At 41.0% G+C, this 22946-nt stretch overlaps 1 protein-coding gene across 1 annotated transcript in view; it reads left to right on the forward strand.

Annotated features, from left to right (window-relative positions):
* RHBDD1 (rhomboid domain containing 1) overlaps positions 1–15916 on the forward strand; it is a 49084-nt gene extending 33168 nt beyond the window's left edge. Inside the window, exon 8 of the mRNA XM_086467944.1 lies at positions 15421–15916. Coding sequence (XP_086324070.1) covers positions 15421–15539 — 119 coding nt within the window. The 3' untranslated portion in view covers positions 15540–15916. The remainder of the gene's footprint in view (positions 1–15420) is intronic.
* The last annotated feature ends 7030 nt before the right edge of the window (positions 15917–22946 follow it).

Below are 22946 nucleotides of genomic sequence, written 5' to 3' on the forward strand. Positions count from 1 at the left end.
ATTTTTGGATGGTTTCCTTCTGGCAGAAGTTTGAACTGCCAAAGACAATTAAAATAGGAAGAAAACACTTTATTAAAAAAAATAGTTAAATCTTTGACTGTAGCTAGTTTCTTATAGTCACACTACATCTATTATAAAATCATGGTTTGCATATGGAGGTAGAGGCTGTTCTTGCAGTCTTGATCCAAGGCTCAGTGACACAAATGTGTGTCTTTTCACTGACTTCTGTGGTCTCTGGATTTTGGGTTTTTTGGGTTTTTTGGGTTTTTTTCCCCTCAGTAAATGGAACTTTTTCTTAAAGGAACAAATGTTGTTCCTTTCACAGTGGGTTTGGCAGGGTCACCTTGCTGGAGAACAGGCAGTTCTGCTTAACAGCTGTGGGCATAATTAGAAGAAGCTGTGTGTGGGCTGCATAAAAGCACACTCATTCACTTGGGAGAAAGTAGTATTTGCTGTGCAGTGGCTCCAGCCTGCACTGGTGTCTCCATCCATCCATCTGGGTTTCTTAGTCTTGGCATTGGGAAATGGGTATTGTTCAGAGTTTCTTTGCTGTGTGTCTTTATTAGGCAAGCAGAAATGCAGTAAAGGAAAAACAAAGTAGTTTTTTTTCCAAGTGTGATTATATATATTAAGATTCTTACGAATGTTAACAAACTCAGTCTGGGGATGCTTTTAGTGGTAAACTAAGGTCCATGAATATTCCTAATCTTAGATTTACCCATGATTTACTATTTTAACTCTTACTGTTTTATCATTGGATTAATTCTATAGGCTGGGTATAGTTTACATTTTGTTCATTGGGACTATCTTAAAAATGATGTTCTGAGCCTTTTTTCTGATGTCTGGCTGAATAAATCAGTCATTTCTAGTAGTTTCAAGAAAACTATGTATCTCCATGTTATGTTTTGTTGGCCAACATCATGGCTGCATCCTTGTGGTCCTAACACCAACTGTGTTCTGTTTTGCTTGTCTTCTATGCTTTCTGTTTTCTATCTGGAGTCTCTAGCTTGCATTTAAAAATAAATCTGTAATTATTTTGAGCATTACATAGATTCCCTGCTGTTGTCAGTCTGCAGGAGTAGGTTTTAGATTATGCTCAAAAGGAATATATGGGACAGTTTTGTCTTTCATGTTCAACCTAATCTGATTGTGCAGTCTTGTAGATATATGTGAGCAAGCTCAGGTTGCCCCGAAAACTGGTTGGACATGAGCCAGCTCTGATCACAAAGTCTTTGTTTCATTAGCTCAAGAAGTTCTGCTAATGCAGTTGGTTACATTTAGCAAGCTTAAGTACAGACAGATCTGATCCTTTCTGCAAAGGTTTCGTTAGACATCATAGTCTCAGTTGGGTATGTCAGATATGGTTCACAGTTAGAGCACTGCAAGATGATAGTGAATGTCTGCACTTGTTAAGTCTTTCAGTGACTTGGCAGAGGATAAGTAATACCATGTATGAAAAGGTGTGGCTAGCACATAGGTTTGATGGACCTGGAATAATTTAAATCTAGCTTTGAATGTGTTTTTTCAAGGAGGGAAAAATGGTGATTGAGATCAGCATAATATGGTACTTTTTGTCTTTATTCATTTAAGTAATTACATAGCTTAAATGTTCATTTAATCGTGTTTTTAACACATTGATATGACTGATGATACTATAAAGGATGAATAATGCATTTACTCAATACTTTTTAACATCAACTTCATATGAAGCAGTGTTTGCATCAAAATTAGAATTCAGTTGAAAAAACAAGTATCTGGTTAAGTTTCAGGATACCTTTAACAACAGTTTAAAGTGGAAAAACAAAGCCCATTTGCCCTTTTTAATAAAGGAATTGCTGTTTGTAATTAAATAATTTGCCAAAATTATTACTGATCCTGATGGTATTCAGGATTTTTGGAGCTGCTGTGACTCATTAGGTAGCACTTTTTTCATTTTTAGTTATGTGAAGATGAATATAAAGATTTCCTTTTCATTTTCTGCTTTATTTCTTTGGATGAACAAGTTGATAACTGAATAAACTGAAATGGAAAAATCTCTTAGCAGCATGAGCTCCACACGAAATTTTTGATATTTTAAAGTAGAAGCTGTTGTCAGATTCTGATCTTAGGATCTGAGCAAGTGGTCTCCATAGCGCTCTGGCTGACCTGTTGCAGTAAGCATATATTGCTTAATTCTTGTTATTTTAATTCAAGTTCTTTTTAATAGATTATAAATACAGATCTTAACAAGTATTAATAATTTCAAATAGGCTCTGTAAAGAGGAAAGGATATTTAAATTCTGGGTTTAAAAATTGTAATTTCTTAATGACCCTTCTAACACTAAACCTCAAGAAATAATACCAGTTTAGTTGTCTTGAGAAACTTGATCAAGAAAAAACAAAGGGAATAGTCAAAGAAAAATATGAATTAATACGTAAGAGGAGGAGAGGTCAAAGGGGAAAATTGACATAACTTCACAATGCAGTATAGATTTCAGAGGGATAAAAATTGGGAGGAAATGGACTTATGAACAAGGACATTAAATGTGTATAATAAGTTATGTTTATTTTGTTGGGATGATGCTCAGGTATGTCAGATAACAGCAGAATGGGCAGTGTCTTACAAAAAGATCTGGATAGACTAGAGAGCTGGGCGATCACCAACAGTAATAAATTTAACGAGAGCAAGCGCCTGATTCTCCATCTGGGACAGGGCAGTCCTGGTTATACATACAACTCAGGTGATGAGAGGCTGGAGTGCAGCCCTGTGGAAAGAGATCTGGGAGTCTGGGTTCACAGCAAGTTGAATGAGAGTCAGCTGTGTTCCCTGGTAGCAAAAAGGGACAACTGTGTCCTGGGGTGCATCAAGCACAGTATAGCTAGCCCATCAAGGGAGGTGATTGTCCTGCTCTGCAATGCACTGGTGTGGCCACACCTCAAGTACTGTGTGCAGATTTGGGTGGCTCAATATAAGGAGGACAGGCTATTTGAGTGTGTCCAGAGGACTGTGACCAACATGGTGAAACAGCCTCAAGGGCAAGACTTAAAAGGAGCGGTTGAGGTCACTTGGCTTGTTCAGCTTAGAGAAGAGAAAGCAAGGCTGAGGGAGGACCTCATAGCAGTCTACAACATCCTCACAGGGGGCAGTGGAGGGGGAGGTGCTGATCTCTCTGCTGTCCAGTGATAAGGACACAAGGAAATGGAATGAAGCTGCATCAGGGGAAGTTCAGATTGGACATTAGGAAAATGGGATGGCAGGCACAGGTGACGTAATAGTGGGGGTCTGCTACAGGCCACCCGACCAGGAAGACTGAGCGAATGAGGCCCTCTATAGACAGGTAGGAGCAGCCTCATGTTCACAAGCCTTGGTCCTCATGGAGGACTTCAACCACCCCGATATCTGTTGGGAGGGACAACACAGCAGGGCATAAGTAATCCAGGAGGTTCTTGGAATGCGTTGATGATAACTTCCTTCTCCAAGTGGTAGAGCAGCCAGCGATGAGAGATGCTATGCTGGACCTTGTTCTCACCAAGAAGGAGGGGCTGGTGGGGAATGTGAAGCTCAAGGGCAGCCTTGGCTGCAGTGACCATGAGATGGTGGAGTTCAAGATCCTTAGGGCAGCGAGGAGGGCGCACAGCAAGCTCACTACCCTGGACTTCAGGAGAGCAGGCTTTGGCCTCTTCAGGGAACTGCTTGGCAGAATACCTTGGGATACAGCCCTGGAGGGAAGAGGAGCCCAAGAAAGCTGGTTAATATTCAAGGATCACCTCCTTCAAGCTCAGGAGCAATGCATCCTGACAAAGAAGAAGTCAGGCAAAAATTCCAGGAGACCTGCGTGGATGAACAAGAAGCTCCTGGACAAACTCAAACAAAAAAAAAAGGAAGCCTACAGAGGGTGGAAACAAGGACAGGTAGCCTGGGAGGAATACAGAGAAATTAACCGAGCAGACAGGGATCAGGTTAGGAAAGCCAAGGCCCTGGCAGAATTAAATCTGGCCACAGATATCAAGGCCAACAAGAAAAACTTCTATAGGTACATTGGTGATAGAAGGAGGACTAGGGAAAACCTGGGCCCTCTCCAGAAGGAAATGGGAGACCTGGTTACCTGGGATATGGAGAAGGCCAAGGTACTCAACAATTTCTTTGCCTCCATCTTTGCCAGCAAGTGCTCCAGCTACACCGCCCAAGTCAAAGAGGGCAAAGGCAGGACAGGGAGAATGAAGAAACACCCGCTGTAGGAGAAGATCAGGTTCAAGACCATCTAAGGAACCTGAAGATGCACAAGTCCATGGCACCTGATGAGATGCATCCGCAGGTCCTGAGGGAACTGGCAGATGAAGTGGCTAAGCCACTATCCATCGTATTTGAGAAGTCGTGGCAGTCCAGTGAAGTTCCAGGTGACTGGAAAAGAGTAAACATAACCCCCATATTTAAAAAGGGGAAAAAAGGAAGACCCTGGGAGCTACAGGCCACCCAGTCTTACCTCTGTGCCTGGCAAGATCATGGAGCAGATCCTCCTGGAAACTATGCTAAGGCACATGGAAAATAAAGAGGCGGTTGGTGACAGCCAACATGGTTTTACTAAGGGAAAATGGTGCCTGACAAATCTGGTGGCCTTCTATGGTCGGGTTACAGCGATGGTGGATATAAGGGAGGAGCAACTGACATCATCTGCGTGGGCTCGTACAAAGCATTTGACACTGTCCCACATGACATACTTGTCTCTAAATTGGAGAGACGTGGATTTGACAGATGCACCACTTGGTGGATAAGGAGTTGGCTGGATGGTTGCACTCAGAGAGTCATGGTCAATGTCTCAGTGTTCAAGTGGAGACCAGTGATGAGTGGTGTTCCTCAGGGGCTGGTGTTGGGACTGGTGCTGTTTAACATCTTTGTCAGCAACATGGACAGCGGGATTGAGTGCATCCTCAGCAAGTTTGCTGATGACACCAAGCTGTGTGGTGCGGTCAAAACGCTGGAGGGAAGGGATGCCATCCAGAGGGACCTTGACAGGCTGGAGAGGTGGCCCTGTGCAAACCTCATGAAGTTCAACAAGGCCAAGTGCGAGGTCCTGCCTCTGGGTCGGGGCAATCCCAAGCACAGACACAGGCTGGGGGATGAGTGGATCGAGAGCAGCCCTGGGGAGAAGGACTTGGGGGTGTTGGTGGATGAAAAACTGGATATGAGCCAGCAATGTGTGCTCACAGCCCAGAAAGCAAATCACATCCTGGGCTGCATCAAGAGCAGCGTGGCCAGCAGGGCGAGGGAGGTGGTTTTACTTCTCTACTCTGCTCTGGTGAGACCCCACCTGCAGGGCTGTATCCAGCTCTGGGGCTCCCAGCATAAGAAGTGCACAGACCTGCTCGAGCAGGTCCAGAGGAGGCCAAGAAGATGATCAGGAGGCTGGAGCACCTCCCTGTGAGGACAGGCTGAGAGAGCTGGGGTTGTTCAGCCTGGAGAAGAGAAGGGTCTGGGGAGACCTTACAGTGGCCTTCCAGTGCTTAAAGGGGGCCTACGGGAGAGCTGGGGAGGGACTCTTTATCAGGGAGTGCAGTGATAGGACGAGGAGGAACTGTTTCAAACTGAAAGAGGGGAGATTTAGATTAGATATTAGGAAGAAGTTCTTTACTGTGAGGGTGGTGAGACACTGGAACAGGTTGCCCAGAGCAGCTGTGGCTGCCCCCTCCCTGGCAGTGTTCAAGGCCAGGCTGGATGGGGCTTGGAGCAACCTAGTCTGGTGGAAGGTGTCCCTGCCCATGGCAGCAGGGGTGGAACTAGATGGTCTTCAAGGTCCCTTCTAACCCAAACCATTCTATGATTCTATGATTTGTTGCAAGTGTGTGGTCTGACTGTGCAGTAAGGTTTTGGATTATTCTGAGGCACTGACTGATGGTCTCTAGTCGAAAAATGTTACCAATGTGCTTATAACAACTTCTGTTACTTTAACAAGAGTTAGTTACTTTGGTGATACCAATATAACAGAGATAAGACTTTGAAGCGTGATTGAAAAAATAGAAAAATCCTCATGTATGAAGGCATTAAGATACCCATATTAACTCTTAGCAATGTCTTCTCCTAACCAGAGGTCCTCCTGGAACTTTTGGAGGGAATGGTTTTGTGTGTTTCTCAATTTTATCGTCTCTTCTTTCAAAAATGAGAGAGAGAGAGAGACTCTATGTTCAAGACTTGTCTCGCTTGCTCTTCTAACAATCCAGTTGTGTTTGGATTCATTGTATATTACTTCCCTTCTAACTTCATTAGCCACAACTGATTTCTTGCTAATTTGATTTTTCATTTGTCAGCTATTCCAAAGCACAGCACAGAAACCAAGGTTAGATTTCCGTTTCTCTTCTTCACCAGTTTGTTACAGGCATGAGAAATATTAGCACCAGCACCAGGAAGAATAGTTTGCTTCATAGCATGACAAAATTCTTTCATACATTGACAGAAACTTAAAGGGCAGTGTTAGAAACAATAGCGTAGGCTATGAAATGTGGTCTGCTTGGAGCTGAGTAGGAAAAAATTGGACAGTGATAAATGCTAAAAGCCAAATGTGTCAGGCTGTGTAGCATGTCTGCATTTTGCAGACGGAAGGAGATGAGAGAATAAAAGCAGATTTGCCATTTTGCGAGTTTTTTCAGTTGTAGTTCCTGTCTGGCTTCTAGTGCAACATGAAACAGTGAAAAGGCTGCTGTGAGTTGTTCGCCCCAACTCTTTCTGGAAGCTTCTGAGTCCTTCTAAAGTATGAGGGGAGGAAAAATGATGTCGCATATGAACTGCCTTTCCTCAGGATTCTCTGTACAACTCAATAAATCAGAAGGTAGTTGGTTAAACAAACCTTAAGACTTGACTACTAATTGGTTCGAAGTTATAGAAGGACTATAGCAACACTGGGCATTTGATTCTAGCTTTTCCCTGCTCTCCACTTCTTCCAATTCCATATGCATCAAAAATATCTTGTTGATTATGCATAAAATTTTTATGTTGTGATGTTTATAAACTTGAGAGAACTCCCGTTTTCTCAAATAGTATACATTAAACATTGGTATTTCATATTAAAAAGCAAGGTAAGCCAAGTGTATGACACAGATGTGGCAGGGTGGCACACTGAATGGAACCTGTAGCATGCCCAAGAGCAGAATTGTGAACTTTTAATTATATCTTGGCATTATAAACATAGTTAACAGGGCTATACTATTGGTGGAAGAAATACATTATATGAAACTGTTATAATTGAAAGCCAAGCAAGTTGTTACGATATTTGATCAAATATTTTCAAACCACTATTGCTTAGTAGTATTGATAAATAAACTATAAATCTTTTGCACCTATTTTAACAGTCTTGATCTGTTTCTTGAAGGATGTCATTCTGGGACCCCCAAAGGACATCTACAGCACTTTTGTTGAGGAGGTCTGTACTGGAGGGTTCCATATGTGGTCATCTGCCCATACATTTTTTCATATTTCCATTTTCTTAATTTCAGGAGGAGAAAAGTAACCTTTTTTTTTGGTAGCCACAGGAAGGGCACCTAAGGGAAAAAAGACAGATGCTCTGTACTGTCTGTATTCCCTGGAAGAAAGGTTTGAAGAGGCTGAACAAACATCTTAGCTTTGGTGATGGTGTAAGCTATCTTTAGGCTTGAAACAGTTCTGAGAAAAAGGATTGGAAGAGCTTGCCAGATCTGTGAGCTCTTAGGCCAATGAATACAGCATCTCTCTTACTCCTTTGACAATGACATAGGCAAGATGCTGGCAATCTGTTATGTAATCAAATGACATAGTAATACAGAAGATGCTGTGAGGCAATTAAGCTGTATAAAATGGTGGTGTTTACATGAGATCATCCTAACAGTCCTGCATTTGTGGGGACCCAATCTAACAGTCTTGGAGCGAGCAACCTGTTGGCTGCAAAAAACATTGTTTCAAGAAAATGGAGGAAATCCCTCAATGAGTTTGCTACAAACTATGATGATAACTGGACCTTGGTTCTGCTAAGGGTAGAAATCTCATCTTTCACACCTTTCAAAGGCTGGGAAAATCAAAGCCAGGATTATCTTTGTGTACACTTGGACATCAAATTATTATATCCAAGACTACTGTTAAGGGCTCTCTCTTGGCACAGACCAGTCTTGTCATCCAGATCAGGGCTTTCTACATTTTGATTAGCAGTGTGGTACTTGCTATGTTGAAAAGAGATTATCGCTTGTCTGTGATTATCTTCTACAACAAAGCTTCCAGAAAAGTAAGAGCTTTTTGGGAATGGGAAGTGTTTGTTCTTTGTATGGTATGAAAGTCTATAGGTTTGTTTTTTGTATGGATACCATGTTCACTAGTGCCAGGGCAGATGGTGATACTGAAAATTGTAAGCTACTCAACTGAAAGATTCTAGATTCTTTAACACAACTAAAGCTAGCATGAAAAAGAAATACAGAAGTGCTGCTTTGTAATACTCTCACTATTTATTTGCTACACTTAGCTTTTATCTGGCAGCATCAGTATTTACCAAAGACCTAATTGCATATTTCTGCCAGTCAGACTTTCACAGTTTGATAGCTTGATAAATTCTTCCTGAAGCTTACAGGAACTCTTGCGAATTCTATTATCTAACCTAAAACTAGGGCCATTACTTCAGAGAGGAGGAAAAATCAGTGAGTGTATTTGATGTAACACTTCTGTGGCTGGTACTACAAGCAGAACTAGAGATTTTGTGGAGATTTTGTCTGTTTGGCTCACCCTGTAAGATGACCGGCTGATTTTTCTTCCTTATGCTGAATTTCATGCAGAGGAGCAAAAAATGCACACTTCACAGTCATTCTACAGGTATTATTATTACAGGATGGCATATTTCAAATTGGCCTGATCTGGATGATTAGAGGGCAGCTATAGGTGCAGACTAAATGGATGGCCCATTTGCGCTGCCAGCTGACTGCATAAGTTTGGCTTTGCTGTCAAACAAGGCTTACTGTGGCACAGCCAGATCAGTCTCTGGTGTTCCTCTGAAACCTGTGTGCTGCTTTGTGGGGTGGTCTGCTTGCATTTGCATTTGCAGGGGGTTTGGCTGGAGGTTCACATGTCATATTCAGAAGAGCGGTTCTGAATCATCTATTAGACTGATGTAGCTAGAACTTCTAATTCCAGTGATGTTGAGTACATCCTTTCAACTGTGTGCATTCTTTGGGAAACAGGAGTTGTCTTTGGGCTTTTGGGGTTGGTTTATTTGTTTTCTAGTATCAGCTGACACTAGAAAAATCGATACTTTCCTTCACATTTCCACTGAAATATTGTAAATGATGAATTGTTGTCACTAATGACATTAGTTTTTTCACCTCTTCCTGTCTGCTCTTCTAGATCGTGCACCTGGTAGCTGTATTTTAGTATTTGAAGTGCTGAGAGCGTGTGAAAAATATCTGGGGAAAGGGGCTTTGAGCAGATCACTGTTACAGTGAAAACCTTACGAGTGTGGTGTGTGTGTCCGCGGTTGGCAGTGTTGTATTGCAGATGCATAAAATGAGAAAGACACTAAACAAATTTTACTTGATAACAAGACAGGCAAAATTTAGAAGATTCTTGTGTAGAAGATAGCTGTGTTAGCTGTTCAGCTTCAGCGTTAAGATGTTGGTTATGCAGTTGGTCTTGTCAGGACAGACATTCTGCTGCAAAGCACTGTATACAACAGCAAGTTAAGTTCTGAATTTAGGACTGGTTTAGTAAGGAAAAAAGTATGTATGTATTCCAGTGGCTTTCACTTTGCTTTCCTTTTGATGAAACCTGATGTGACAGAAACGGCTAGATGATGGCAAATAATCCCCGTGTTTCAAACCAGCCAGACAATAAACAACTTTATTATATTCAGCGCAGCAGCTTCTCTAGAGCCCATCTGTTTCAAAATAACCCTGATTCTGCTTACAAGGCAGAATACTTTGTTGGCTGATATTTGTCCTAATTTCCATGGCAGCCTGCATGGCTCTGGTGCCATCGGCTGGGTGAGCGAGCCGTGTCCCCAGGCCCAGCTCTGGCTGCCTCCCTGCCAAGACACAGTGCAAGGCTGTAAGGTCACGTTATTTAACCACCGTGTTGCTTGCTAATGGAGTCATGTGCATGATTAAAAGTGTGACTTCAATACTGCAAGCTAATATGTGCCCTCTCTTGGTTTGTTTCTTGAAGGAGAGAAACAGTGGCCCAGTTGCAGCTGTTAGCCTTGGCATCCTTTACTAGAGCCTGTGGACCTGCATGGGTTATAAGGTGTATTCCTTGACTATTAAATTGCTTCTCAAGCCTCTCTCTCTGAATTGCTTAGAGCAATTCAGCATGTAATACTCTCTAGCTTTGCTTTTCAGTACAAGATGATTAGATCTTTGAAAATGGTGCTTCAAATGTGAAACTCTTTGGAAAAAATAAGGCTGAAGCTTAAATAGGATCAACTCATGCCTCTTTGGTGACACCTTTTCTGTTTCTGACATTTGTTTTTGTGACTAGTTTCTGGTGGGTAGGGCACTTCTGGAGACTGACCATGTGGCTGATTTGGTTTAAGGTGGGCTTTGAAAGTCCACAGTAGAAACTTGTGCTGCTTGTCCAGTAGTGATAGCTGCCTATGCTTTAACATCACTAGCATATGGAAAAATAAATTGAAAAAAAAGTCTTAAATTTTGTCTTGTGATTATGCCCTATTTTTTCAAATACATCATGCAACGAGTATAGTGACAGAAGCCAAACTTTTTTTTAATATTCAAGTTTTTGTCAATTTTGTCTTTTAACAAAATAAATGTGATTTAATTGAAGAATGAACAGGAATACTAATCTGTCCTGATTGTCCTAGGAAAGTACTCAGTGTGATAGTACTTAATTTGAAATAATCTTTTACTTGCAAATGACCCGTTACAAGTAAGGCGAACTATTCAGCATCAGTTAACTGATAAAATGGAAGTCAGGGTTTACTTCATAAATGTGTTGAATGTGACTCCAAAAAGCACATTGAAATGTTCAAGTTTCCTGCTGCTATCATAAAGTCTGTAAGGAGGTTTTGGGCATTGTCCACTGTGGCAAGTTAGTAGTTCCCAGAACTGTGTGAGAACAGAACTGAAATGTATGTGTATTGCACAGCTAAGTCTTTCATTTGAAAGACTTCTATCCAGTAAGACAGTCTTAACTCCTTGCATTTATTGTTGCTTGAGTTTGCTATGCGCTGTCTGTTTGTGTAGAATTTAGAATATATTTTCTTGTTCTAAACGAGAAATACTGTTCAGTAAGCTCTTTATAGGCAATATCTGCTGTGTCAGAATTTCAGAAATTTCAGAACTGAGACAGTAGTTTGCCTGCGATCTGTTAATTGTAAAAATCAAAGCAGGTAACAGAATTTAAGATATAAACCAGAGGTGTTTCTTGAGAATCAGAAGGATTGATGCTGGGTGCAGAATTTTCAGTGCAAAGTCTAATATCCAATAAGGTATGGCTAATAGTCTCATATGGAGTTATATTTTTCTTTCTGCCTTATTATCAGATTGGGAAGTTAGATTTTTAGAACAACTGTGTTGAACATGCCAGTAATTTGATTCCAAGACTTGGAACTTGACTGGAACCAAGAGAGTATGACAAACACTACAGTCTCTTGAGGGACTCCCCTTGTTAATTGTCTTTTGACTTGAGAAGACTTCTGCTCAGTATCTTTTGTTTTTCTGTATTTTTTTAAACCCAAGAAAAAGAGTGCAAATTTGAGTAACAATCTGCAAATCTGTGTTGTTTTTTTATCTAGTAAAAATGGTCTCATGGTTCAGCATAAACAGTTTACAGTTGTCTTTCCAAAGTTGTTGCCATGGTTACTGTACAAGCTGTTCCTCCAGTGAGTCTTGGCGCAGCTCAGGCGCAGAAGGAAGACCAGGAGGCAAGGCTGGGCGCACGCGCTGCGCCAGCACGGGCCATCCAAGCTGGCGAGCTGCGTGCGTCTGCTCTCCTAGGTGCAGCACAGTCTCGGCTCTCTCAGCTGAGGGGTGAAAGAAATACCTGCAAAAGGGAGGACAGGCAGTGGTGTCACCTTCAGCTCGGACCGTGTCTGTGATGAATCACGTTTCTGACTGTGACACGCTGGGTACCCTTTGAACCGGTGCTTAATGCATTGTACATTGTGCCTGTGGGGAACAGTAGTTTCAGCAGAGTGTGCTCTGGTGCTGAACCGCAGTAAGTGTCTTAGGCAAGATAAGCATGTTTATTTAACAGGTGGATGACAATGTTTAAGGTTATTTAAGCTTTATCTGTATTACACTAATACAGGTTTAGTTAAACCAGTTGCTATTACAGTGGTTTTCTTGTTTTGGTCTGAAGTCGTGTAATTGTAGACTTAGTAACACCCGCCCCACGTGCCCCAGAGTGACAGGAAAGGTGTGGAGGGTCTCAGTCTTCCACATTCACAGAACACAGTTCTAGCTCACAGTAAAATTAATTTAAAATGTGCTATGTGTGGGTTAGTGTTTTGTTCTAACTTTTTTGTACTATATAACTTCATTTTGTCTATGATCTGGTGTTATTGCCGTTTTTAAATACTTCAAGACTAATGAATTTTAAGATTGTATTTAAAGTGTTTTGCTGATGTGAAAAGATTGTGTTCCTTTCTTGCACACAAGTCTAGGGTGTTTCAGTAGTAGCAGTGGCCTCATTACCGTTCCTGAACACTATGGCTTTATAAGTATTTTGGTTAGATAAAGGTGTTATTTCACTGATGTTTCTATTGTAATTAAAAAAGAAAAAAAGGTGTCAGGGAACCATTTTGGGTAACAGGATAATGTAAATGTATTCATACCTATACAAATACTTGTATTTAAGCCTTCACATCCAGACAACTTTACTCCTCCTTATACCATATTGTTTGGTATAAAATATATTTCCTTGATCATAAAGCTTTTCAAAATGCATTGTCAGTTTTTTATTTTTGGGTTAACGTATAAGGGAGCATTTTGCATCTTGTTTTATAACGTCTCTTTTTATTTATTAAAGCACGTTTATATTTGAAGTGTTGAGCATATTTTATGGGGACTCTACCAGTACTCATATTGACTGTATAAGCGGTATCTGATTTCTCAAATAAAAACTAACCAGGGATGCTATATAGAAAAATAAGTGTTTTAATGAGAAACCTTGATATTTGACAAGGTCACTACAGAAAAAAAAAAAAATTAAATGTGAATCTTTTCTTAATTATGATGATTTAAAAAAACAACAACAACAAAAAAACCCAAAAAACTTCAGCATTACGATGCAGTTTTGATCCTGTGTGGTGCAGCCATTTGTACGATCAGGGTCTTGACTATATTACTCTTCATATATCAAAATATGTATCGTTCAGCTGTTGTTTGTATTTAAAATATACTAATGAAAAGTCAAAATATAAAGAAAATACTAGGATTTTTATTGATGTTATATTATTATATAAACAACACTGTAAAAAGCCTTTAACTTGCTGATTTTCTTTGCCATTTATTCACCCCAGATATTACATACCATTAAAAAAAAAGTCAGTGATTTCTCATAAATTTGCTTTCCATGACAAAATAAACATGGTTGAGAATGTTGTAATTAATTCAGTGTTGTTTAACAATTTCTTTACTTACTCATAAATGATGAATAAGATAAATACGTACATTCATTTGTATTCCAGTATGTGTCTACAATTCATAAATGTCGACTTTAAGAGATTTCTTGAACTTTCTCGAGCCTTTTTACTTTTTTTGTCCAGACACGTTTCTGCACTATTACGAAAGGATCTGATGTCTACCGACCACCTTGCTTTATGCCTTCCAATCTGAAGCTATTGGGGTTTTTAATTTCTACATGAATGTTCATTGGGTTACAAACTATTGTAAGCCTGTGGGTTTTTTCTCAGCTTGTGGTCAGTAGGACACAGTAAAACAACTCTGTGGTTTTTCTTTTCAAACAAACCTTCCTGTGTAAGAAACAAAGTAAAATAAGGGAATAATCGCAGTAAACGAACATTCAGTTCAGCTTAATGATTTTTTGTTAATGAAAACCATTCTGCCCATGCTGCAGATTATATTAGCTAAATTGTTTTTAGACAAGTTGAGAAGCATTGCAGTAATGTACCCTGTGCCGCGCTCTAGGACTTCCAATACGTGTTAGCTTTCTATAATATTTTGAACAATATTTGTCAAATAATGATGTAGTGTTTTCAGAGGCAGAGTAACAGCTTAAGTATTTTTCAAATTTATCTCAAGCAAGTTGAGACACAGGGACAAGCTGAAGGTAAAATACTAAAATATACATTCAATTGATTTCCTGTATGTTAATATGGATTTGAAAAATCCCATTAAACAGTACATCTCATTTCATAAACATTTATGTTAATATTGCTGCCTGTCAGAGTTTGAGCAGCTATAGTTCTCTCTGGAAGCGTTTTCCAAGAGTTTGACTTTTTGGCAAACACAAAAAGGAAAATTCTGAACATGTTCTAATATTTTGACAGAATTGCACATTTATTGATGAGTACCGATACAAACTCAAGTGCTTTTGTGGTTGGATCAGAAAAGGACAGAGCCTCTTTGCAAGCCAGACCTCCTGGCTTCATGCCATGTGAACAGGCCCGATGTGTTTTGCTGCAAACAATTTCTGATATGGGATGCAGCCCTATTTGAAAGTCATCTTGAAGGTGGACATAGCAGCACAGAACTTACTTCTGGTTTTCCATATTCACTTCTGCTAACTCAAATGAGATCCTGAGCTGAAAATACCAAGTGGTACAGAGGTGGTTGTGTTCTCTTTAAAGCTAATTTGCTTATCCTGTACCAGTGCTCAGAAGGCAGTCTCTTGTTTTTGTTTCAGTTGAGGTGGTGTATAACCACACACTTTTCATTGTTTCTTTGCTCGGTGACTTAACTTGGATTCTGGAGAGCTGTTGAAATAGCCTGTTGTTGTCTTCGCTTGGGGTGCTAGGTCTTGGTGTGCTGTTTCTGCTCAGACTAATTTGCTTACAGTTCTCTCTAGCGAAGTGGCCATGTGTAGTTTATTTCTGAAATTGCTTGCTGCCAACTAAGGGTGGGAGTGGTATGGATGAGCCCACGTTGGACTGCAGTACTAAAAGCAAAACCAAAAGCCTATTTTGCCAGAACTGACTACTGAGGACGTTTAAATAGTTGAACAGTCTGGAGTTTACTGTATCGAGTAGGGATCATGAAAAGTGAACTTCCAGGTTAATACTTGTTAGTTGTTTGAGCGTTCTTTTGGTTGTGGTTTGTTGGTTTGTCTTGGTTTGTTGGTTTGGTTTTTATTTCGTCGTCTTCAAGAGCAGTTGCTGGAAGCTGTGGTTTCCCCGAAACTATCGAATTGGAAACATTCAACTCACTGTTTCCTTTGCATTGTGATGCTTTGAATTGCAGGATGTGTGTGCCTTTTTCTCATATTACAGAACAAAACAACAGTTGTTTTCCATTGTCTTGTAGATTCTGGTGGAGCAACATACAATAATGAGCGGCGACCCTATGGTTTTTGGTTTCCACCTGAGCAGCATTCAGAAGAGGAAATAAGAAGGCAAAGGCTTCGTAGGTTTGAGAGACAATGAAGTTGGCAGGTGTTGATGTAAATTGTAAAGTGCTATTCAGAGTTACCAAAATATTTGCAGATTTTTTGTAATATGCAGAGTCATTGTAATATTTTTAAATTTTTTTTACTCCTAGTTGCAAAGCTGTAGAGGATTTTGTGAGTACAGACTCAAAATTGGAACTTGCATAAGAAGTGTGAGATAGGAATAAAAATGTGATCTTTGGCAGCCTCCATCTTAATGCACCTTAAACATGGAAGAAGACTGATGGTTTTACCAAACTGTATTTTTTCTTATTTTTTGTAGCTTCAAGAATTCCTTGGCTTTTTGATTGCTGGTCTTCTCAGACAACAGGTGTTCTTCCTCCATCACAGATTAAAAAAACATTACTTTTTTTATACAGTTGTAAAACTATGCAATTCTTTGTTACAAACTTGTCTCTGTTTATCTGTAATGATCAACTGTTTTGGGGATTGGCATGTGAAATGTCACATGACAAGATTGCTTTGATGACAACAACTAGGTCATATGAGTCTAGGCTTAAGCTTTTCAGCGGTCCTGCAAACTGAAAAATAGGTGCAGCTATCCTCACCCAAAGGAGTTATTCCATACAACCTTTAGTGTTGCAGTCTTTCTTAAAATATGCCATTTTACATAGAGCTTGTATGTGATAAAAATGAGTTGTAACTACTTACTATTTCCTAAAGCCTTTCTTAATATTTATGTTTTAAATAAAATGTTCCTGTCAGAGTTGAAATAATTTGTTAGGAGTTTTATGGAAAGGGAGGTGGGTATGCCATACAAAGACTATATTAATTTAGTAACTTACGCTTTTTCAAACCATCTAGTTCCCTTTTTAAGAAGGCTTGAAAATTATATTGTGTATATGCTGTTCATGCAGCTTTAGAAATTCTGCTCTTTCTCTGTACACATTTCATTTGATGTCCAGTAGCAGCAGTAAGAGTTTGCAGACTGTATTGGGCTTGCATGGCAAGGGTTTGGTAGTGGGGGGCTACTGGGGTGGCTTCTGTGAGAAGCTGCCAGATGTTTCCCCTGTGTCAGAGCCAACACCAGGTGGTGTTGGCTCTATCTATCAAATCATTGACAGACTTAAGAATGGGATGGGGGGGAGGGGCAGGGATGACCCTGCTGCAGAACAGCAGCAGAGAGAGAAGAGTGAGAGTATGTGAGAGAAACAACTGGAGACACCAAGGTCAGTGAAGGAGGAGGGGGAGGTGCTCCAGGTGCCACAGCAGAGGTTCCCCTGCAGCCTGTGGTGAAGACCATGGTGAGGTAGGCTGTCCCCCTGCAGCCCATGGAGGTCCACAGTGGAGCAGATACCCACCTCCATCCTTGGAGGACCCCCCGCCAGAGCAGGTGGATGCCTCAAGGAGGCTGTTGACCCCATGGGAAGCCCAAGCTGGAGCAGGCTCCTGGCAGGACCTGTGGCCAGAGGAGCCCACGCTGGAGCAGATTTGCTGGCAGGACTTGTGACCCCACGGGGGACCCACGCTGGAGCAGTCTGTTCCTGAAGGACGGCACCCCATGGAAGGGACCCACACTGGAGCAGTTTGTGAAGAACTGCAGCCCGTGGGAAGGGCTCACGTTGGAGAAGTTCATGGAGGACTGTCTTCTGTGGGAGGGACACCACGCTGGAGCAGGGTGTGAGGAGTCCTCCCCATGAGGAGGAAGGAGCGGCAGAGACAGCGTGTGATGAGCTGACTGCAACCCCCGTTCCTCGTCCCCCACCACTCGTGGGGAGAGGGTAGAGAAATCAGGGAAAAAGTTAAGACTGGGAAGAAGGGAGGGGTGGGGAGAAGGTGTGTTAAGATTTGGGCTTGTTTCTCAGTATCCTACTCTGAGTTGATTTGTAATAAGTTAAATTAATTTCCCCTGGAGTCAAGCCTGTTTTGCCCATCACAGTAACTGGTGAGTGATCTCTCCCTGTCCTTACCTTGACACAGGAGCCTTTTGTTATATTTCCTCTCCCCCTGTCCAGCTGAGGAGGGGAGTGACAGAGCGGCTTTGGTGGGCACCTGGCATCCAGCCAGGGTCAACCCCCACACAGACCTGTGGAGATCTTGCCTAAATAGATGAGTTCTTCATTTTCTAGGAAGAATTTCTCTACCCACTCTGGAGTAGTTGATAGGAGACCAGAGAGGCCAGTCGTCACTTTGGACAGACCCTTCACTCGCTGCTTGTCACACAGTGGCTGTCCTGCTTGTGGCACAGCTGCCTATTCAGTAATGTTAACTAGTGAATCTGAAGGGTTTTTTTGTTCTGGTGCCACTCAAAAATTACTCGTTGCCCAGGCTTTTTTTTTTCCCTCACAATAGCAGAAATTCTTCTGAAACTGGAGATGCTCCCCTGTAACCATTTTCAGTCCTGAAGAGGTGTGATTGCACAAGAATGATTGATTTTTGGCCTGTGGCACAGCACTGTTGGAATCTCTTCGGCACTCTTTTAGTAGAAGTAGAGCATTAGGATGAGCAATTTAATGGTTTCTTTTCAGGTACACGTGATCACCAGTCTGTGCTTGATGAAGTTTACTTCTCTATGGAGTTGTAGTTTGAATGTAAAAATACAGTGCTCTATTTTTCATACAGAAAAAAATCCTGAAACTGATTTTTTTTATTATTATTATGCCCTTTATTTAAAGCATACACCTTCTGGCTGTAACTAAGCTTTTGTTTGCTGAAAAATGCCCAAGGTGTCCCTCCTCTCCTGTGCCATTCTCACTTTCCCCATCCTTCTTACACCTGTTGTTGATGTTTATGCCAAGAAACAGCACAGTATTGTTGTGCCGGGTGTGTGGCTCAGGGTTCTGAGAGCCAGCAGACATGGCTGCAGTGTGACCGGAGGTACTCGTTCAGATTGTGCAAGAACTCTGTCAGTGTTGCACAGGGATTTCTGGCAGATGCTGAGACACTCAGTACGTAAGGAATGCTGGGGTTTGTGGTGGTCTGGTCTTGGTGGTTTTTCTATACATGTAGCAGCCAAAGAGTAGAACAGCAGATACTCTTAGCTAACTTCTCCATGCTCACTAAAAGCAGATGTCAAACACTTCCGTACAGTTTGCATATTTTTCTCCATCGGTAACAGTTCTATAAATGAGGAGGAGGAAGAAGCGTTGGTTCCTCAGATGAATCTTTTAATGCTCTGGTCAAAAGTTTCAGTGTCACTTACTGTGTCTGTTAAGTTCTGTTACTTCAATTATTTAAAACCACTGGATTAGCCACTAGTCAGTTGAAAAAAAAAAAAAAAGCACTTAAGTAAAATCAAAAACGTGATTACAGTTTTAAAAGTGCTTGTTTATGTAAAGTGAGGTTAGAAATACTTGCCGTTAAATATTCACAGTAATTGTCAGCTCTAATACTTGTTCTGCTGTTTTAACTTTTATATACAAAATTGAAATAAATTTTTTTTTTTTTACATTTTAAACTGTCTTTTTTCATTACAGTAATGAGTAAGGCGTGTATTTTAAGTTACAGAGCTGCCACCATATTGTTAGAAACGAAGATGTGATATTGAGGGGGCAGATTGATTATGTTGGGACTAATTTTGTTTCTTTTCAGTTTAGTGGAATTTTTGGGATTGGATTATTGGAAAGTTTTATTTTAAAGTATTTAAAAATATTTTAATATAGTATATGAATAATCATATTACTATTTAATAATATATATTATAATTTAATATAATAAAGTTTATTAACAGAATGACTTGTTAGTAGGATTTTTACCATTGAAAATCCCCCATCAGTTTATGTTTCAGAGCACTGATGATGGTGGACACAAGCTGCAGATGAATTCCTACCGTGCTCTGTTGCGCTTTATCCCTTGAGAGTCAAATGGAAGGGCCGTCTACACAGACAAGTATTCCACGTTGCATGTTTTTGACGCTGTTTAGTGCCTGACCAACTAAGTAAGTAAGGATTCTTTAAGAAAAGGCAGTTTTGTGTAAATGTTTCATCCGTTGTTGCAGGACCCGTGATTTCTTGGGAAATTTTCGTACTTCCTCTAAGCTCTGGGATCAGGTACCATGTAAGAAATTCACCCCCTTCATTAATCCTAATCAGCAGACTCATTAACAGGAGCATTCTGGAAATTTAGTGGTTGAATGACTTAACATTATCGCTAATAAATAGGGGTTTCTCGCAGCCCAGAATTAAGATGTGGTGAAAGAACCGTGTGTTTGACGCACTGTGGAAAAAATTCTTTTCCCTCTTCCGCCTTGTCTTCAGTCACAGGCAAATTACGCTTCCTTGTGTACAAACGCTTTTTTCCAGCAGTGCTGCTTCTCCTGAGGGGGGAAAAAGCCCCTTAAAATCCCAAGTAAACAGTGTTCCTGCACGTTCCACCACAGTGGGATGGATTGGGCTGGGAGAGGGAGGGTGGGAGCAGCGTTCTCAGTGTAGGCTGCAAATGAGATCAAAGCCTGTCCTGCCCCCCTTAAACTGACGTCTGGAAGTTGGGGGGAGTGTGTCGTCCTGCGGTACCAGCCTCCTCTCGGAGAAGTCGTTCTGCCTGGAGTTTTTTTTTCCATGGCTGCCTTTCAAACAAGGTTTTCTTGCTTGTTTGGTGAAAATCAAAACTGGAATTTTCTTGGTCTAGTTTTTAAAAAGTTTGACTGATGCCACCTTGTTTATTTTCACAGATCCCTTAAGCATCACTCCAGGAACTCCGCTGGTATAAAGGGTGTAGTAGGAGACAAGGATGGGGCCGCTTTAGAATAAAGTTTTGCCTTTGGGTTTTTTGGTTTGGTTTTATTTGAAAGTGAAAGGGAGAATTTAATCTTATCATTAGGTATTTGTTCACACCACATATATGCAGATAAGGAAAAAAGAGCTAAATATTGCTTCATTAAATTAGTGATATGTGTAGAAGTCTGTGGAATGATGATGTGTCTGGGGAGAAAGAAATTCTTTATTAAAACAGACCTTGCTGGCAGACTTATCTTGAGCTGAAGGAAGTCCCAGTTTTGATAGCACTTATGCTAAAAGAGGGGAAAAGAGGAAAGAGAGCATACCTGATAGAGGTGAAGGCTTTGTATCAGGAGTCTTTGTATCAGCAGTCTTTATGGCAGATGTCTTAGTTTATATATATGTATGTATAAGCTTGAATTGCAGCTGATAGAGCAAAGCAGGTGTGAGCACTGTTAGTCCCAGGTAGTTACCCTGACCAAATGAAGGCAAAATGACCTGCCTTTTCTCCTCTGTCATAATCGCATGATTGGAAATGGCTGCAGGACAAAAGTCACGGGCTGCGTTACCCACCGCTGTCTCTAGTGACAACGCCCATGCATGCTGAGTGTGCATACTGTGACGTGCAAGAGGAAAGAGCTGTTGGACCTTTAAACCTCCTGCTTGTATCCAGACTGCGGACAGTGAACGGTGTCTGAAGGTTGCCCAGCAAAGCCGAGTGAAACTTGAAGGAATGGCCTGAAAACCAGGGCAGGTACAGGTGCCTTTGTTGCTGTTGTTGTGGGGGATGGGAACGGGCATTGCTATGCATTTTCACTTCTGGCCCTGCAACTGCTGAATTGTAACAGTTTTTGTTTAGCACTGAATGACTAAGGGTGAGTCGCGCTTCAGCCAGCCAGCTGGCTAACAGCTACTCCTGTCTATGTGCTGAGGCTTCCTGGAGCAGTGTGCAGACCTGAAGGACAGAATCATTTTATGGTTTTATTATAAGCTACTAATGGTTTCCTTCGTATAAAAAAAATTAATTGGTAATTTCTTATTTGATACCAGATTTCAGAGGGCAAGGAAATACTAACAATTCTCAGCTTTCAGTTGTAGAACTGTTTCTAACACAATATCATGTTTCTAAAGGGTCTAAATCTGGTAATAAATACTGATACCCATTTGCTCTTCAGGAGCTGTGAAAATTGGAGAAATTTTGCCATACAAATTTAATATGGTTTGGGTCTTCTTGTTTATATGACGTGCTCAGAACGGTAAAGCAACTGGGTTAGTAAAAGAGAAGATCAGGTGTACATATGGTAGCAGTCGTCTGCTGCATGAGAGCGGTGATAAGTTAATCTTTCTTGTCCATTGACAAGAAGAAATTGGCCTAATTTGCAGCAAAACAAATGCAAGCAAAGGGTTTCTAAACATGTAGATAGCCATTTTCTAATAGGCTTGTGATATTCCAGAGTTTCCTCCTTTAGTCTTTGAGGAGCAGGTTAAGCTCTAAGGGCTGTTGAGCTGGTAAATGGTAAATGTGCGTGCCTTAGTGGGGAATGCTGGATTAGGTTAGGTCCTTCACCTAACCGCTCCTTCCAGGGATCATTTAAGTGGGTGGGCCCCTTCGGCGGGTCCATGTTTTCCTTACCCGTGTAACGAGTTAAGGAACAGCTCCTAAATCTGTACAACACTGATGAACATGGAGTGATTTGCTTGCTGACTTTCTTAGTTTGTATTTTAAACAAAGTACGTATGTACGCAGTTCTGCATCCGAGAAGGCTGCTGCATATTCCGTTGCCCAGTGAACAGGTGGGTGGAGCACGTTGTTCATAAAGAACGTTATGGCTGACGTTCATAATGGAGCTCCACTCGGTTTGGTGAGATTTTTCACTTACGTTAGTACAAAATGTAGTTCAGCAACTTCTGCTAAAAGCTCTAAAATACCTGGTGTGCCAAGGTCAAACCTCTCACTTCCATTTTTGTCCAGCATTTTGAAAAAAATAGAGCTTTGGTCAGAGCGGCCTTAATTCTGGGAAGCTTTGCTGGTCAGAACAGCACTCGAGGACTCTTTCACTGCTACGTGTATCTGCAGACCTGAAGTCCAGAATTGCACAGTTAGCAAATGTAAAAATGTATCTTTGAATTGTATTATGTGAGCGAAGTGAGTAGGTCAGAGGGTGCATCATCAGGGGTGTGTTTAATTTGGAAGACACTGTGATGTGATAGCATACTTCCTTAGCCAGGATGCTTAAATTCTCAGATTCTGCGCATCACCACGAAGAAGCATACATTATGTGTGCACACCCGTCTGTGTTTGACCAATTTACATGTATTTATTGCATGTATTTCACTTTTTACATGCATCTTAAACATTTAAGCACAATAAAATTAAAATGTTTGGAAATACTAATTTGCTTTAGTGTTTTTTAAAATGCACTGTGCAGAATCTAACAAACTACAGCTGCAACTGCCTCAGAGTATCCATTTCTAATGTCAATTTCTTCAACTCCCATCAGAATTAATTGTTTTCTGCCTCTGAGAAGGTTTAATCTCCCCTCTAATGAAAACACCTCTGTCGTCTTCATGCTAAATCATGTAAGAAGGAACATCTGTCACACTAGGAGGGGTATTTGTAATCAGTGCATGGAAGAATGTAAATTCTGAGAAAGACCTTGCTTTTCTGCGTACTGAAGCTTTGTTTTACCAACTTGAATGTGATGCTGGTCTGGGGCTGGAGTGCTTTT

Source organism: Leptosomus discolor, chromosome 7 (genome assembly GCF_034619465.1).
Source record: "Leptosomus discolor isolate bLepDis1 chromosome 7, bLepDis1.hap2, whole genome shotgun sequence".
NCBI classification, from domain to species: domain Eukaryota; kingdom Metazoa; phylum Chordata; class Aves; order Leptosomiformes; family Leptosomidae; genus Leptosomus; species Leptosomus discolor.